This window comes from Bombus bifarius, unplaced genomic scaffold (genome assembly GCF_011952205.1).
Source record: "Bombus bifarius isolate JDL3187 unplaced genomic scaffold, Bbif_JDL3187 scf7180000009506_frag, whole genome shotgun sequence".
In the NCBI taxonomy this organism is placed as follows: domain Eukaryota; kingdom Metazoa; phylum Arthropoda; class Insecta; order Hymenoptera; family Apidae; genus Bombus; species Bombus bifarius.
The window spans coordinates 15,511-33,635 of record NW_022885164.1 but is presented as its reverse complement, the minus strand read 5'-3'; the positions used below and the strand labels follow the sequence as shown (position 1 = coordinate 33,635).

The 18,125-nt window shown below is 45.5% G+C and overlaps 5 protein-coding genes across 5 annotated transcripts; 4 read left to right on the top strand and 1 right to left on the bottom strand.

Moving 5' to 3' along the window:
- Positions 1-1,367: 1,367 nt before the first annotated feature.
- On the top strand, positions 1,368-2,111 carry LOC117215294. The gene has a single exon (XM_033461669.1). The coding sequence runs from the start codon at positions 1,368-1,370 to the stop codon at positions 2,109-2,111; it is 744 nt and encodes a 247-aa protein (XP_033317560.1).
- Positions 2,112-2,917: 806 nt separating this feature from the next.
- On the top strand, positions 2,918-5,173 carry LOC117215293. Its single transcript, XM_033461668.1, has 2 exons — positions 2,918-3,028; positions 3,278-5,173. The coding sequence occupies exons 1-2, from the start codon at positions 2,918-2,920 to the stop codon at positions 5,171-5,173; spliced, it is 2,007 nt and encodes a 668-aa protein (XP_033317559.1).
- A 1,451-nt stretch (positions 5,174-6,624) lies between these two features.
- LOC117215292 lies at positions 6,625-10,042 on the bottom strand. The gene is made up of 5 exons (XM_033461667.1): positions 9,521-10,042; positions 9,268-9,393; positions 8,983-9,190; positions 6,713-8,805; positions 6,625-6,630 (listed from the first exon to the last, which is right to left on the bottom strand). The coding sequence occupies exons 1-5, from the start codon at positions 10,040-10,042 to the stop codon at positions 6,625-6,627; spliced, it is 2,955 nt and encodes a 984-aa protein (XP_033317558.1).
- Positions 10,043-15,804: 5,762 nt separating this feature from the next.
- On the top strand, positions 15,805-17,422 carry LOC117215291 (broad-complex core protein isoforms 1/2/3/4/5-like). The gene is made up of 3 exons (XM_033461666.1): positions 15,805-15,971; positions 16,047-16,183; positions 17,419-17,422. Exons 1-3 carry the CDS (start codon positions 15,927-15,929, stop codon positions 17,420-17,422), a joined length of 186 nt encoding a protein of 61 aa, XP_033317557.1. The 5' UTR covers positions 15,805-15,926.
- A 2-nt stretch (positions 17,423-17,424) lies between these two features.
- Positions 17,425-17,877, top strand: LOC117215295. The gene has a single exon (XM_033461671.1). It carries the CDS (start codon positions 17,438-17,440, stop codon positions 17,843-17,845), a length of 408 nt encoding a protein of 135 aa, XP_033317562.1. The 5' UTR covers positions 17,425-17,437; the 3' UTR covers positions 17,846-17,877.
- The last annotated feature ends 248 nt before the right edge of the window (positions 17,878-18,125 follow it).

Below are 18,125 nucleotides of genomic sequence, written 5' to 3'. Positions count from 1 at the left end.
TTCCAGAGGTCCGCGTGCCCCAATTCGACGGTGCCCTCGAGAACTGAACCTATTTCTACGACACGTTCTCATCCATAGTGGACCGTAACGAAAGTTTGCCGAATATCCAAAAGTTCCAGCATCTACGCTCATCTATAACTGGACGGGCCGCACAGAGTATCCAGTCATTAGTACTCACAGAGGCCAACTATCCCATCGCGCTTGACACACTGACGGATAAGTTCAATTGCCCCCTCCAAATCTGCATGCGCCATTGGAATTTGATGCGCAACTATCCGGAAATCAAAAAGGAAACTCCACAAGCCCTAGAGGATTTTTTGGAAACCATCAGCGTAAATCTAAAGGCGCTCGAACACCTAAAAGGGCCCGTCACATCAAATATAGCGATTATCGAATTGATCGCGTCGAAATTGCCCTCGTCCAGCCTGCGTAAATGGCAACGCACACTGCCCCGCCAGCAGGTGCCATCCTATCAGCATCTGATACACTTTCTCAAAACACGGGCGAACGGGACTCAATTCCTCTCTAAAGCGAAGGAATCAAAAGAGTCAATCCACAAACACCACAGTCAGCGAACAAGCATACCGCATGGGCGAACCCTTGCTACAACCAGCAGAACGGTAGTGTGTCCGACCTGCAACGGACCTCACGATATCAGACACTGTAAAATCTTCAAGGCCAAATCATCGACCAAACGTTTTCAGATCGTGAAGAAGGCATCGTTGTGTATAAATTGCCTAGGCAGAGGACATTCGCCGACACAGAGTACATCGGGTTCGTGTCGTATCTGCGGTCACCGACACCATACTTACCTACACCGCGAACAAACCCAGGTAGACTCACGGTCGTCGAGCGGTCGATCTTCGAGCGGTCGATCGTCGAGCGGTCGATCGGCAAGCGATTGGTCGCCGAGCAGTCGGTCGTCGGACAGTCGCTCATCGAGCGGTCGGACGTCGGGCAGTCGCGCACCGAGCGGTCGGTCGTCGGGTAGTCGTTCATCACACAAGCGAGCCTCCACCGAACAATCACCATCTGGATCATCGAAATCGCGGTCGTCCCACAAGTCGAGACGAACATCCGACACTTCACGGAAACATACATCTTCAGCTCCAAGAGGTACGAAAGGGCATGCCTCGTATGTGTCACGCTCAGCCCGGATCAAGAACACCACCCCTACCTCCTCGTCCAAGTCCCAACCGGGGCAAAACTGACTGTCCGAGACTACGACAGCAAGGGGGATCGGACTAACAAACACATCTCCCCACAGCCCTCTGCATCATGATCTGTTGGCCACAGCACAGATCAAGGTTTTGAACAAACAGGTACAACCAATCCGAGCCCGAGCCTTACTCGACACTGGGACGAGCATGAACTTCATGACCGACAAGCTCGCGAATTCCCTCGGTATAAAACAAAGGAGATGTGCGATCCAGATCGGAGCCCTCGACAATTTGAGCACAACGGCAAAACGATACACCACGGCCACAATCACGTCGACGGACGGCAAGTATAAGAAAACATTGAGATTTCTTGTTATCCCGGCCATGTCGACTTTCATACCAAGCGAGCCCATCGACCCCTCGAGTCTGGGATTACCCAGAAATATTCAATTAGCCGATCCACAATTCCATTGCCCAGCCCCGATCGATGTCTTACTTAGTACCGGATCAACATTTGCGTCGCTGTGCATAGGGCAGGTCAATCTGGCGCAACCAGGCGAACCTGAACTACGTCTACAAAAAACACGGTTCGGCTGGGTAATCGGGGGGAGTCCAACGTCCCAAACCGCGATAAATACGTTCCACGCAACCACAACGGCTCTGCAAGAGGACCTCGCACGGTTTTGGGAGATCGACGAGGGACCGGCCACTACTCATCTTTCGGAATCTGAACGACTATGTGAAGAACATTTCCGAAACCATGTCCGACGAACCAAGGAAGGCAGATACATCGTTGCATTATCATTCAACGAAAAGCTTTCCTCACTAGGGTCATCGAAGGCCGCTGCAATGAGCAGGCTCGCCTCTCTTCATCGTCGATTCCAACGCGACAAACAATATGAAACCGCGTATAGTGCTGTGATCCAAGAATATTTAGACTTGGGTCAATGACGAAGATCAACACGGATCACGCCACCGGCTACGGATATTATTTACCACATCACGGCGTGATCAAGGAATCGAGCGACACCACCAAGCTCCGGGTTGTGTTCGACGGCTCAGCATCAAGTACCACGGGAGTGTCTCTAAACGACGCCCTTCATACGGACCCGAAATTACAAGAAGACCTGAGAAACATCCTATTGAGATTCCGGTCATTTCAATATGTCCTTACCGGCGACATCGAGAAAATGTACCGTCAATTCATCCTACGTCCAGAAGATCGTCCTTATCAAAAGATTCTGTGGCGTGCCGACAACGGAGAGATCGAAACATACCGACTCAACACCGTAACGTTCGGTCTATCCGCAGCCCCGTATCTGGCCATCCGATGTCTCAAACAGTTGGCAGAAGACGAGGGACCTTGATTTCCGAGAGCAGCGCAGATCCTGCGGCGAGACTTCTATGTCGACGATGCGTTGACCGGAGCCGATACGAAGGACGAAGCCTTATCAGTCAGGAATGATCTCACGAAATTACTTAAGCTAGCCGGTCTAAATATCCGCAAATGGGCATCAAACGATCGGGATCTGCTACGAGGGCTACCTGAAGAAGACACCAACCAGAAATTACATCTCGGTGAGTCATCCACGTTAAAAACACTCGGCGTCTTTTGGGATTCAGCCGACGATGCCATACTCTATTCGGTCAAGACGATCAGTGACACTTCCCGAGTCACAAAGCGATCAATCAGTTCAGTCATCGCACAAATCTATGATCCACTAGGATTGCTCGCGCCGGTAATCGTTCGAGCAAAAATGATTTTGCAACAAGTCTGGACATTGAAGGTAGATCGAGACGAATCCCTTCCGACAGACGTACACACAGAATGGATCAAATACCACACCCAATTGCCGTTGTTAAATGTGGTAAGGTTCCCTCGGAAGACCATCATTGAATCCGCAACGAAAATTGAGCTACGCGGATTCTGTGACGCTAGCGAAAGGGCATATGGGGCGTGCGTCTACGTGCGGACGACGGACCGAAAGAACAATATTTGGACTCGACTCCTCACGGCGCGGTCGAAGGTAGCGCCGCTCAAATCGCTGTCCATACCACGTCTCGAATTAAGCTCGAATTAACTTATTTTGACGTTCTTGATTTCGTCAATACGACAGGCCCTGGCGACCAAGATATCGCGGATAGTATACTGGACTGACTCCACCATCGTGCTCCATTGGATCAGGTCTTCGTCGCACACCTTGAAAACATTTGTGGCGAATCGAGTCGCTGAGATACAGACCAAGACCAATACCTCCGACTGGCGTCATGTGCCTACCGACGATAATCCAGCGGATCTCATCTCCCGAGGCCAGACGCCCAAGGAATTCCTATGTCCGTCCATTTGGAAAAACGATCCAAGGTGGCTCCTGCAAAGCGAAAACTATTGGCCGGTCTGGAGCCCGACACCGGTAGTCGACCTCCCGGAGCAAAAGAAGACGATCTGTCTGAGGACGAATATTAGCGACAACACACTCCTCCATCGTTACTCGTCTTGGCCAAGACTAATAAGAATCGTCGCCCGGTGTCTTCGATGGAGACATAAGCAACACCTATCTGCCCATCTCACCACAGACGAACTGACTGCAGCGCACAACAGACTAATAAAAATATTACAATCCAGTCGTTTCGCGCCTGAAATTCGGATCCTCCAGAAAAATCGAAGCGAGGATGTTGGAGGGAAACTACAGCCATTAAACCCCTTCCTCGACGAAGATGGGCTACTCCGGGTAAGAGGACGACTAACCAACTCCGCCATACCCTTCAGCCAAAAACACCCGATCATCCTACCGAAATCCCCGGTGACAGAGCTAATTATAGAGCAAGAGCACCGGAACAATCATCACACAGGGACACAAGCTACACTATACGCGGTGAGACTGCGCTATTGGCCGATCGACGGTCGTAGCCAGGTATGGCGCACTCTCAGAAGGTGCGTCCGATGCTGCAGAGCCAACCCTCCACCAGTGGAATACTTGATGGGTGATTTGCCAGAGGCGCGTATTACCGAATCGCGGCCGTTCACGAACGTCGGAATCGACTACTGCGGCCCATTCTACATCAAGGAGAGGAGGGACCGCAACCGACGTAAAATCAAGACGTACGCCGCCATATTCGTTTGTCTGGCGACAAAGGCGGTCCACGTAGAGTTAGTCAGCGACCTAACCACCGACGCCTTCTTGGCCGCGCTACGCCGTTTCATCTCGCGGCGAGGATACTGCGCAACGATCCTCACCGACAACGGCACCAATTTCGTCGGGGCTAATCGGCAGCTGCAAGAACTCCGGACCCTATTGCAGTCCGACGACCACCAGGATAGGGTACAGAATTTTCTCGCCGACCGACAAATACAATGGCGTTTTAATCCTCCGAACTCACCACATTTTGGCGGCTTATGGGAAGCCGCGGTTAAAGCGTTCAAACGCCATCTCATCCGCGTGGTCGGCACGGAGCTCCTGACCTTTGAGCACCTCAACACCCTTGTGATCGAAATTGAAGCCATTCTCAATTCACGCCCACTGACTCCCATCTCATCCGATCCGAAAGATCCTCCTGTCCTCACTCCCGGACATTTTCTGATCGGTGACACACTAACCAGTTTACGGGAGCGTGATTTCAGGACAGTTCCATCAGGCCGGCTATCCAGTTGGCAGCGCATTCACCAGATTAAGCAGCACTGCTGGAGCAGATGGTATCGAGAATACCTAAATGAGCTAACCCGCCGCAACAAATGGGACAAGGGCAAACATAACATTCGTGAAGGCACCGTAGTAATCCTCAGGGAGGATAACGTACCCTCTATGCAGTGGCCTTTGGGCCGCGTAATCAAGATCCATCCAGGAGCCGACGGAATCATCCGGACCGCTACCGCGCAGGCGGCAACAAGCATCCTCGACTGCGGTGTCAAAAGACTGGTCCCCTTGCCCATCCACCCAGATCCAGACGAGGCCGAACGTCCACACGGAGCGAAGGAGGTCACCAACGACACACCTGACTCCACAGCCAGAATTTGATCGGTGCCCTCTCAACGGGGGGAGGATGTTACGCCGCCTAAAACATCTGCACGCCAGCCCGGGCGACCGGACAACAACCGACCTGCGTAACGTCACTTCGATCCTCAATAAACTTAAGGACCCACCATAACTTTCATTTCCCTGTATTGTTTCGCCCTGTGTCTTCAACCCGTTTGTCTTGAAGAATTTCTAAAGCTTAAAAATATTCTCGAGACACAGTCGGTTTTTAGAGAGGTCCTTGGGTTTATTAGTCGCACTTAAAACACGGAGAAAGCGGGTATGCACCCATTAGGAAAATCCGAATAGCCCTGTAATAAAACAAGCTAGGTTTTTCTCACGCTCACAGTCATCTATCCACCACGATGGTTGTTTCGATCGTTCGCGGAGAGACGCGATCGCGAGATATCACGTCAACGAGAGTTGTAAGTTCCCGTTACGATTAAATAATCGACGCCACGAACTGATCGATTCCCTTATTTCGATTAGGATAATAAGGGTAGTTCAATGAATTCCACAGAATTAACACAAATAAATTAACGTTTATTTTAACAAATTATCAACTAGGAAGACATAAAGAGAACAACAAAAAGAAATGTAACTGCGTTTTGCTTGTTAAGTAATGCGCGATATAAGAGATGTGTTGACGGTTCGGCTTCTCGAAGAGTTCTGCTCGCCTTTCGATTTTTCCCGCTTTTTATGGAAGGCGACCCCCACTACGTTCGGACCACGCCACATTCTTTTACGCGAGGTAAAATAACGGCCACGAATCGACGTTTCTGGAGGTCGCCCTGCTTAATGAACCATGCGCTTGCCACTACAATGTTTGTTTGCCGGGCAGCCGCGACGATCCATCTGCGACATTATAGTGCCGCGAACGACAGTTAAGAATATGATCTATGGTAAGCCGCATGGCGTAACATTCTCCCCCCGTTGAGAGGGTACCGATCAAGTTAGGTTGAAGTTCCCATCTTAGTTCGTCTCGGTGGCTAGTTTTTCGGGTTTCTCTAAATCGGGTTGAATTGGCAGTGGGACAAGCCTTTTGACGGCCCGATCCAAAACGCTCTTTGCCGTCTGAACTGTAGCTGTCCGGATGACACCATCGGCGCCTGGATGAACCTTGATAACTCGGCCCAGAGGCCAATGCATGGAGGGAACGTTGTCCTCTCTGAGGATGACGATTGTGCCCTTTTGGATGCCGTGTCCACCCTTGCTCCACTTATTGCGGTTGGTTAGCTCGTTCAAATACTCCTTATGCCAGCGGTTCCAAAAATGCTGTTTAAGCTGTTGGATATGCTGCCATCTGGAGAGTCGGTTCGATGGAATGTCTCTGAAATCTCGATCACGTAAGCACATTAGTGAATCGCCAATGAGGAAATGTCCGGGAGTGAGGACTAGGAGATCATTTGGATCGGTGGAGATAAGAGTTAGCGGGCGGGAATTGAGGACTGCTTCTATTTCTATGATAAGAGTATTCAATTGTTCAGAGGTGAGTAACTCGTTGCCGGCTACACGCCTGAGGTGGCGTTTAAATGACTTCACCGCTGCTTCCCATAGCCCACCGAAATGCGGTGAATGAGGGGGAATGAAGCGCCATTCGATTTGTTTGTCGGCTAAAAATGCGGTTACTTTTTCTTTGTGATCGTCCGATTGTAATAAATCATGAAGCTCTCGTAATTCGTTGCTTGCTCCTCTGAAGTTGGTGCCGTTATCAGAATGGATGGTGGAGCAATACCCTCGTCGAGCGATAAATCTGCGAAGAGCGGCGATGAAGGCTTCGCTAGTGAGATCGTCAACAAGCTCGATGTGTACCGCTTTAATTGCTAGGCATACGAAAATGGCTACGTATACCTTTATCTGACGACGGTTACGATCTCGTTTTTCTTTGATGTGGAACGGCCCGCAGTAATCGACGCCGACGTTTGTGAATGGGCGAGATTCCGTTACTCGCGCCTCCGGCAGATTACCCATCACGTATTCTACCGGCGGTGGTTGAGCGCGGCAGCAGCGGACGCAGCCTTTGATCGCCCGCCATACTTGACTTCGACCGTCGACGGGCCAGTATCTTTGTCTTACTGCGTATAATGTAGCCTGCGTTCCGGAGTGCATGTGGATCTTGTGCTCGTGTTCTATGATGCGTGTTGTAACGGATGACTTAGGTAATACTATGGGATGTTTCTGGGCGAAGGTCATCGACGAATGACTGAGTCGACCCCCGACTCGCAATATTCCTTCCTTGTCTATGAATGGATTGAGTCGCGTGAGCTTACCCTTTATCGCCGCGTTCCGATCTTTTTGGAGTGTACGAATTTCCTCGGAGAGATGGATGTTTTGCAACAATTTTATCAGCTTATTGTGCGTTATGCGTAATTCGGTAACGGTTAGGGGTGCCGCTCGGTTCTTTTTCTGTTTCCAACGGAGGCAACGAGCTATGATTCGTATCAACTTGGGCCAGGATGAATACCTTTGCAACAAACTGTAATCGGAGGGGTTTGCGGACAGACAAATCGCCCCTTTCTGCTCCGGTAGTTCAATTTGCGGTGTTAGATCCCATGTCGGCCAATAGCCTTCCGACTGGTAGAGCCATGCAGGACCGTGCTGCCAGATGGTTGGGCGCAGAAACTCTTCGGGTGTTTGGCCGCGTGATATTAAGTCCGCGGGATTGTCGTCGGTAGGAACGTGGCGCCAATCGCGGATGCTGGTTTTTGTTTGAATTTCGGAGACTCTGTTAGCGACGAATGTTTTAAGGGTGTGAGGTGATGTATTGAGCCAATGGAGGACGATAGTGGAATCGGTCCAATAGATAGTTCGAGTAATTTTATGTGATAGGGCTTGTTGTACTGTCGACATCAGGGACGTAAGAAGGAGTGCTCCGCTCAGCTCGAGCCGAGGAATGGTCTGGCACTTGAGGGGGGCGACTTTCGATTTTGCGGTTAAAAGTTGGGTCCAAACACGGCCGTTGGTGTTAAGGGTTCGGAGATAAACACAGGCTCCGTAAGCCTTTTCGCTGGCATCGCAGAAACCATGCAGTTCAATTTCTATTGCGGACTCGATTATTGCCTTGCGTGGGAACCTGACGTTGTTTAATAAGGGTAATTGGGCATAGTACCTTTCCCACTCTATATGTAACTCGATCGGAAGTGATTCATCCCAATCGATTTTCGACGACCATATTCGTTGAAGTAGCATCTTGGCCCGAACAATCACCGGTGCGAGCAGACCGAGCGGATCGTAAATTTTTGCAATCTCCGAGCTGATGATTCGTTTCGTGACTCGGGAGGGCGTGGGTTTGACTTCGACCGAGTAAAGAATAGAGTCGTCGGATGAATTCCAAAACACCCCCAGCGTCTTCAAGGTTTGCGAGTCGCCCAAAAAATGTTGGTGATTTGTTTCTTCTAAGGAAAGTCCGTGTAATAAGTCATTATCGTTTGACGCCCATTTTCGTATGTTTAAGCCGGCCAGTTGAAGTAAATTGGTGAGTTCTGTTCTGAGCGTGAGGGCTTCGTCCTTCGTTTCAGCTCCGGTGAGAGCGTCGTCGACGTAGAAATCCCGCTGCAGTACCTGTGCTGCACGTGGAAATCGATGTCCTTCGTCCTCTGCCAGTTGCTTGAGGCACCGAATAGCTAGATACGGTGCTGCGGATAAACCGAACGTTACAGTGTTAAGCTCATATGTTTCTGTTTCTCCACTCGCGCTGCGCCATAATATCCTTTGATATTTCCGATCCTCTGGTCGTACGAGGAATTGCCGATACATTTTCTCGATGTCGCCAGTGAGTACGTATTGATGAGCGCGGAATCTAATTAATATACAAAATAAATCTTCCTGTAACTTGGGTCCTGTGTGAAGTGTATCGTTTAGGGAGGTTCCGGTAGTGCTTGGTGCCGATCCGTCGAAAACTACACGGAGTTTGGTGGTTTGACTCGATGCTTTGGTCACGCCATGATGGGGTAAATAGTATCCGTTGTCGTCGGAGTGGTTGTCATTGACCTTCGTCATGTGTCCCAACGCCAGGTATTCCTGTATTACCGTTCGATATTCTGATTCGAAGCGTTTGTCGTGCTGGAATCGGCGATTGAGTGAGGCGAGTCGTTTACTCGCCAGCGTTTTAGAGGATCCGAGTGACTGAAGCTGATCGTTGAAAGGTAGAGCGACGATGTATCGTCCTTCGCTGGTGCGTCGGGTGTGGGCTTGGAAGTGTTCTTCGTATCGTCGATCTGCCTCTGAGATATGTTTAATTGAGGGTCCTTCATCGATTTCCCAAAACCGCGCGAGGTCTGCTTGTACGGTCGTCGTGGATGTGTGAAATATGTTTGTCGCGGTTTGGGAAGTTGGACTCCCCCCGATTACCCATCCGAATCGCGTCTTTTGCAGACGCAGTCCAGGCTCGTCTGGCTGCGTGAGGTTGACTTGTCCCACACACATCGACGCGAGTGTTGAACCTGAGCTTAGTAGTACATCTATCGGAGCTGGTAAATGAAATCGTGGATCGGCCAATTTGAGACTTTTTGGTATCTCAAGTGTCGAACGATCGATGGGTTCGCTGGGAATGAAGGTTGATATGGTTGGAATGACAAGGAACGTTAATGTCCGCGTGTATGTACCGTCAGTGGAAGTGATCGTGGTCGTGATGTGTCGCTTAGAAGTCGTTGTCAAGGTATCTAGAGCTCCGATCGGGACCGAACATTTGTTTTGCCTTATCTTTAGCGATTTTGCTAATTCCTCGGTAATGAAATTCATACTGGATCCGGTGTCGAGCAACGCTCGACGACGGATTGGTTGCTGTTTATCATTCAAAATGTTAATCTGCGCTGTGATGACTAGATCATTGGACAGTAATTCGGATGCTATTGGTCTGATATGTTCGGTCATCAACGGAGTCGTCGATCGTCGGCGTCATTGGTTGTGTGTTCGTTTGTCACTGGGCGGTGGACTTGGAGACGCGGCTGTTCGTGGTGTTTCCGATCTGTGGTCTGTTGTGTGCTTTTTGCGACGAGTGGGTGATACGTAGGGCGGCAAAGAAGGTGTTGTGGATCGGCTATTTGATGGGGAAGATTTCGGGCTGGACGTGCTGGAACGAGACCCTGAATGGCGTTTTGTCCTATGCAGCATTGTATGATGTCGTTCTCCGCATACGCGACATGATCTTGCGAAACAATGCTTCGTTGTGTGCCCTTTCTCGAGGCAGTTGGGGCATAGTGATGCTCTTTTGACCTCCCGAATGCGTTCGCGAAGGGATTTGGTTTTGAAGGTGTCACATCTCCAAATGGGGTGTGGTCCTTGACAGGTGGGGCATGTTGGAGTAACCTATGTCGCCGTAAGTGCATGCCCTCGTGATGCGCGTTGACGGACCGGAGTAGTTTGTTCCGGTGATTCTCTTGTTTGTCTGACCCTGGTGATCGGTCTGGAGCTTCGTGCTAATCTCTCTAGGAAGTTTAGTAAATGAATGTACGGAGGCACCTCGTTATTGGGCAGCGTCATTTCCCATTGCTTTTGGATACTTAGTGGTATTTTCGAGAGGATGAGGCTGTTGAGCGTAGCACTGGTATCGAGGTAGGATTCTCCTAATTTGTTCAATGCATATATGTGTTGTTTAAATGTGTGGACTAAGCGCCTTAATTCCGTTGGAGATTCCTTGGTTATCCTTGGATAATCAATTATTGCCATGCAGTGACTGAAAGCTGTGTATCGTGTACATTCAAAACTCTCCTTGAGAACGGCTATAGCCTGACTGTAGTTTACATTACTAAGGGGTAACGCGTTTAAACAATCGGCTGCTTCTCCTTGCAGGGCGGACTGCAGGTAATGGAATTTTTGTATGTCAGTGAGACTAGGATTTTTATCGCTTGTGGAGGAAAAGGTATCATAAAACGTGTTCCATTTTTCTAAGCTTCCGTCAAAAGTAGGGAGCCGAAGATCTGGTAATTTAATGGATATCGGATTTAAACTTGCGGATGATGCACAGGTTGGAAGGTTTATGGATGTCGACGGCGAAGCTGTTTGCGCGTTCCTCAGAAGATTTTGTAGCCTTGTGTCTACCGCGACGTACTGGTCCCTTATTTCGAAGCCGCGTGCTTGTTCCTCCTCGTCTAATACTTCTAATTCGAGTTGGATCGCTTCGAATTGACTCGCAACTTCGGTCAGTTGTTTCTCGTAATTCGTTAATAAGGAGTTTTGCTGACTGTCGGATTGCTCGTACTCGTCCAGTCGGTTCGATAAGTATGTGAATCGGCCGCTACAATAGCCTCGTCTCCGACGCAGGGAGATGAGTTGGTCTTCGCTCGTCATCGTTGCCGAGGATAGGAGATGGTCGAAATAAGGAACGAGCTTACCTTACTGTCGTGCTGCGTGAGGTCGCGTGTATGTTTGGTGAGGAACGCCTTGTTCCTTCCCGACGGCCACTCGTTCGGTTGTATTGTTAAGTTGTGAAATTCGTTGCGTTGATGATTGTCCAGCTGCGACGGAAGGCTGCGTGGTTGCGTTCCCTTGCCAATGGGATGTGTTTCTTCGAAGATGACGCGCCTGACGTCACTGGTTTCGCTGTGGTGGAAGCTCCTGCTCCCGCTGCTGGTTTTGATAAAGTCACGTGGCACTGTGTGGTCACTGGTAAGTGCACTCTTCACTGGCACGTGATCCGGCTCGAAGGACCAAAATGTTTCGATCGTTCGCGGAGAGATGCGATCGCGAGATATCACGTCAACGAGAGTTGTAAGTTCCCGTTACGATTAAATAATCGACGCCACGAACTGATCGATTCCCTTATTTCGATTAGGATAATAAGGGTAGTTCAATGAATTCCACAGAATTAACACAAATAAATTAACGTTTATTTTAACAAATTATCAACTAGGAAGACATAAAGAGAACAACAAAAAGAAATGTAACTGCGTTTTGCTTGTTAAGTAATGCGCGATATAAGAGATGTGTTGACGGTTCGGCTTCTCGAAGAGTTCTGCTCGCCTTTCGATTTTTCCCGCTTTTTATGGAAGGCGACCCCCACTACGTTCGGACCACGCCACATTCTTTTACGCGAGGTAAAATAACGGCCACGAATCGACGTTTCTGGAGGTCGCGCTGCTTAATGAACCATGCGCTTGCCACTACAATGTTTGTTTGCCGGGCAGCCGCGACGATCCGTCTGCGACATTATAGTGCCGCGATCGACAGTTAAGAATATGATCTATGGTAAGCCGCATGGCGTAACAATGGTAGAAGACTCCCTACTCATCCCTTCGAGCAGTAGTGCAGGTCATGACCAATCGACACCGCGGTTCGTAACCCTCACTTTTCCTAACGAAAGTGGGAACAACGAATCCGCGTTCTTTAGGCACAGGGGCACACCCACACCGAACTTTTCTTCCGTATTAGAAAAAGAGCGACAGACAGTCTAAAAACTAACGCCTAACGCGGCAGTCTACACATAGCGCGAGAGTCGCATACTTCACGCAAATCTTTTGTCGGTTCTCGGTGTTGTCGAACATACATCTTCTCTCCTAAATATATTATAGTGCTAAGTCCATTAATACATTAATTTCCATTATAAGAGCCCTGCTCTAGCGTACATATCTATCGCATCTTCGTGCGACAAGTTGTTAACTATTTATTTCTCTACGTCAGTGTAATCTAAGTGTTGGAAATATATAATTTATAATTCTGTGAATCACAGTGTTATACAAACTCAATCACCCCAATTATCTCAACGGAAATCAGGGGATCGATCAATTCGTGGTGTCGATTGTTATAATCGTAGCTACCGTAATAAATCGTAATAGATTTACGACCCCCGTTGACGTCTCTCCGCGCGATTACGTCTCCCCGCAATTGGTCGAAATTTACATGAGGAACGTATTATAAAATTGAATCCCTAATTATGGCATGTAGATAGTATTTTGAGTGTGGACGGAGGACAAAATTATGCACATTCCTTTTTCAATTCCAAGGAAAAACATCATCGATGAGTCAGTTGTCAAAACACGATGGAAATTGCTCATTGTTAATTGAACAAGTTGGATATAATTACACAAGCTAAAGATTTAACTTGAAATTTGTTTGAAGAAATTTATTTTTGCTTATACCTGATGTCAGGCGCGGTATTAAGTATTATGCTTTTATAACTATTGTTTTAAATATTTTTGTGTTGAAATATTGTCGTTTGGGTGTCTGTTTTGTACTGCAGGAGTACCCGAAATAATTATACTCGTCATGTACAGCTAAACAACTACAGGCAGTTGATCCTATTCCTGGAACGCGTTGGATTCGTGTTTACATGGTACGTTGATTGGAATCACTTAGAGACGGATTACTGGGGGTGTGAGTAATTATGTTTCAGCCAGGCTTGGATAGAGAACGCGTTTAATCGACGTTTAAAGGTCCGCTTAAAATACACATGCTCTGGTAGTTTCTAATTTGATCGTTATAGATGTCGTATACTTTCTGCTAAATCCGTTTTTGGGAGACATTAAGATGAAAAAGGTCATATTTTTAAAGAGGGGGAGAGAGGTGGTATGCTTTGGATAAAGGTAACAATTTTATATGAAGGATGATTATTGTAAACATTGAATATAATTGGGGAAAATTGAGAAACTGGTGTAACTTGTTGTATTATGAGCTACAGGCCTGGTGCTGTGTCTATCTCTTATCACTTTAATACAATGGATGAGACATTTGTATGGCCTTTTTTGATAATGGAAAACGTGTTCGTGCTGTATGTATTCAATAACAGGAAATGGTTCTGCAATTTCAGTAATTCAAAGTACTTGCAGTATAATGATAAGTGTAAATTCGACCAATTGCGGGGAGACGTAATCGCGAGGAGAGACGTCAACGGGGGTCGTAAATCCCCGTTACGATTGTAGCAATCGACACCACGAATTGATCGATCCCCTGATTTCCGTTGAGATAATAAGGGGTGATTGAGTTTGTATAACACTGTGATTCACAGAGTTATAAATTATATATTACCAACACTTAGAGTACACTGACGCAGAGAAATAAATAGTTAACAACTTGTCGCACGACGATGCGATAGATATGTGCGCTAGAGCAGGGCTCTTATACTGGAAATTAGTGTATTAATGGACTTAGCACTATGATGTATTTAGGAGAGAAGATGTATGTTCGACCACACCGAGAACCGACAAAGATTTGCGGGAAGTATGCGACTCTCGCGCTATGTGTAGACTGCCGCGTTAGGCGTTAGTTTTTAGACTGACTGTCGCTCTTTTTTTAATACGGAAGAAAAGTTCGGTGTGGGTGTGCCCCTGTGCCTAAAGAACGCGGATTCGTTGTTCCCACTTTCGTTAGGAAAAGTGAGGGTAACGAACCGAGGTGTCGATTGGTCATGACCTGCATTACTGCTCGAAGGGATGAGTAGGGAGTCTCCTACCATCGTGGTGGAGAGATGACTGTGTGCGTGAGAAAAACCTAGCTTGTTTTATTACAGGGCTATTCGGATTTTCCTAATGGATGCATACCCGCTTTCTCCGTGTTTTAAGTGCGACTAATAAACCCAAGGACCTCTCTAAAAACCGACTGTGTTTCGAGAATATTTTTAAGCTTTAGAAATTCTTCAAGACAAACGGATTGAAGACACATGGCGAAACAATACAGGGAAGTGAAAGTTATGGTGGGTCCTTAGGTTTATTGAGGGTCGAAGTGACGTTACGCAGGTCGGTTGTTGTCCGGTCGCGCGGGCTGGCGTGCAGATGTTTTAGGCGGCGTAACAATAAGCATAATACAATATAAATTTGCATTTCATCCGGCTACTGAAGGAAATACTTGTTTGACAATGGAACAGATCATTGCTAAGAAAGGAAGAAACCAACAGATTGTGTATCTATAATCTATTCTAAATTAAGATCATCGTTTCACGTTTAATATTTTAGATCTGCAAAAGGTGATTGACATTTCATTGTGATGACTGTATACATTCAAGTTATATTTGTCCTTGCTACTTTTTGTTATTTGTGAAAGTATGTAGGATGTATAATAGACAAATATAGGGAGGATACAAATAGTCTTAACTCTTCTGCAGAAGGAGAAAGAAAAATAAAGGGTGATAAGGAAATGCATACCATACCATACAAATAATTTCAATATAAAGTCATTTGAAGCATGCTAATGAAAGCATGGTAAGCATGGTAGTGTTAAATTCTTAGAAATATGTAATACCCAAATATGAAATTTGTATTATTTAAGTGTTTCAATATGTTGGGTATTCCTGAGTGGACACTTATAATTTTTGCTTTAGGAAGTTGAAGAAAATTACATTTATGACGTGAATTTTGTAATAAGCCTCCTGCTCTATGGGAAAGCCATATTGTGAAAGCCATCTAAACATGTATGTATTGTTTAAATATTATTGCTTTTATTATACTCATCAAAAAAGAAATAATGTGATGTTAATACAATGAGTCATAAAATGTTCAAATGCGTTGCGTCAAAATTTTTATGACAATTTTTATATTTATAAAAGTTTTGTCTTGTTTTAATTACATAAGTACATGATAGTTGTAACAAATTTTTGTTCCATCAGTTTTCCGGCAGGTAAGAATCAAAATATACTCATTGAAGTCAAATGTTTTTCAAATTCAAAATTGCAAATTTAATATAATTGTTTTACGGATTCAACAGTTTTCTCTTAGGTGGAATAATTACTTAAAACATATTACTTGTGCTTTTGATACGCTGAGAACAGAAGAAGATCTCGTTGATGTAACTTTAAGCTGCGAAGGAAAAAGGAATAAGAGCAGACAAAATGCTATTATCTGCATGTAGTACATATTTTAGAGATTTATTTAAGGTAGAGTGAAATTAAGAATTTAATAATTTATTACTGTTAACATATATTTTATAAATGATACTTATTCTATTTTAGGAAAATCCATGTCAGCATCCTGTTATAATATCTCGTGATGTAAAATTCGATGATTTGGTTGCATTGGTTGATTTTATGTATCACGGTGAAGTAAATGTGGTTCGGGAACAATTATCTAGTTTTTTAACAACTGCTGAACTGCTTGCTGTTCAGGGCCTTGCCGATGGTACAGGAAAAGATAATGATAGTTTAGTAGAGGTATGTTTTTCAAAATTGTTAAATATGATTAGATATTTTCTGCTTAAATTAAAATAATACACTTGTATCACATTAAACTGTGTTTCAGGATGACATTTTTATATCAACGTTATTGTTTTTGTATTCGTAATGACGCAATTTTATTTGATACTAGTGCTTCAAAAAAATAATTAAAAGTCAATAGATCTTGTTCATATATTTGATTTGAATGTAATTTAATATATTAATATTTTTACAAGATTTATGTTCCATATACAGGGTGGTTGGTAACAGGCGGTACAAGCGGACAGGGGGTGGTTCTACGCGAAAAAAGAAGTCGAAAATATACAATAAAAATTTTTCGTTTGAGGCTTTGTTTTCGAGAAAATCGACTTTGAATTTTCGCTCGGTACGCGTGCACTTTATCACATCTCGTTATAACGGATTTCACTGTAGATAGTTGTCCCGATGGAAAAATAAAAAAAAAAAATTTTTTTTAAATTTTTATTCCATATTTTCGACTTCCTTTTTCGCGTAGGATCACCCCCTTACCGCTTGTATCGGCTGTTACAACCACCCTGTATACATTTATTTAGTTACTATTCTCTGCTTATTTCATACGAATTTCATAGTCTACAGCCTACTTTATTTATTATGTATGTAACTTAAAATCATTGGAATAATGATTTTTGCATTAACATTAATGTACGTGCCAAATAATACGTGTACCGGAAATGACGTTTACAAAATGGGGTACGCGGTTGGTTAGAATTAACCGCAGTACATCTTCATACGCTATTGATTATTTCCTGTAAATGAAGAATTTTAATATAATGTACAAAATATATAAAATTTAGCATGAAAATTGTCGCACATATATTTAAAAATTAATTGGATTAAAGTATTTTTCAAAAATTCTAAGAATGTAAGGTCGACGTAAGATTTTACACAGAACTAGTTTCCATTTTCGCGCGTAAGACTACGTCATAAAGACAGGGGTGGGGGTATAGAAAGTGGACTTTAGACGAGCAGCGTAGGCTTCCCTCAGTCATCTTACGACTGTGCTGTGAGAAAGGTGTTTTGCTCAGTGGTTTCAAATCCTTTGTGTGCAGTTGTGTGAATCTCTTCTGTTTTGTTCTACGACAAACACGAGCCGGATACAGGTTAGTATACTTTTTACTTATTCAATAATTAGGTGAAATAGTTAAGAAAGCATGACGAAGACAAAGGAGAGACTTCCAAAACCGAACGCCGACAAGCAAAGTGAAACTGAACGGTTAGTAACTTGGATTAACAAAGTTCGCCGCAAACAATCAAAGTGTCGCCGAAACCGCAGACGCGATTTACGGATTGAAGCAGTGCTGACGTGCGCTCTTTCCAAAGCTGAAGATGATTTACGCATCCGGCGATTATCAACAGCCTCAAAATGGGAGGATCTTAAAAAACAATGCTTGAAGAAGGTAAATTATACAAATTATGAACTCTACAATGGTGAAGACACGGAAAATCCGGGATCGTCTCAACAGAATCCCCAGGAAGAAGAGTCATCGTGTCCTGAATTGAGCAGTTTAGACGATTTCATGTCTAAGTTGGCAGAAATAAAAGTACCGTTACAACGCTGAGGTAGCGGGAAAAATGCAAGCGATTAGGTTTGGAAGACCTAACTGTGACTACTTTGACAAGAGGATTTCTCGCAACGTTTTATCTACCAAATGCGTAGAGATTTCAACAACTATATGAAATCTCGAGCGATTATGGAGCACCGTGTGTTACGTCGGTGCTGCAGGAATAGAAATCGCATTACTATCTTGATGTATATATGTATATTTTTTGTTTGCAGTCTCACCGTTCGAGATGGCATTGGGACAAGCGGAGGGAGTTGGTGTTTGCAACGATGCTGAA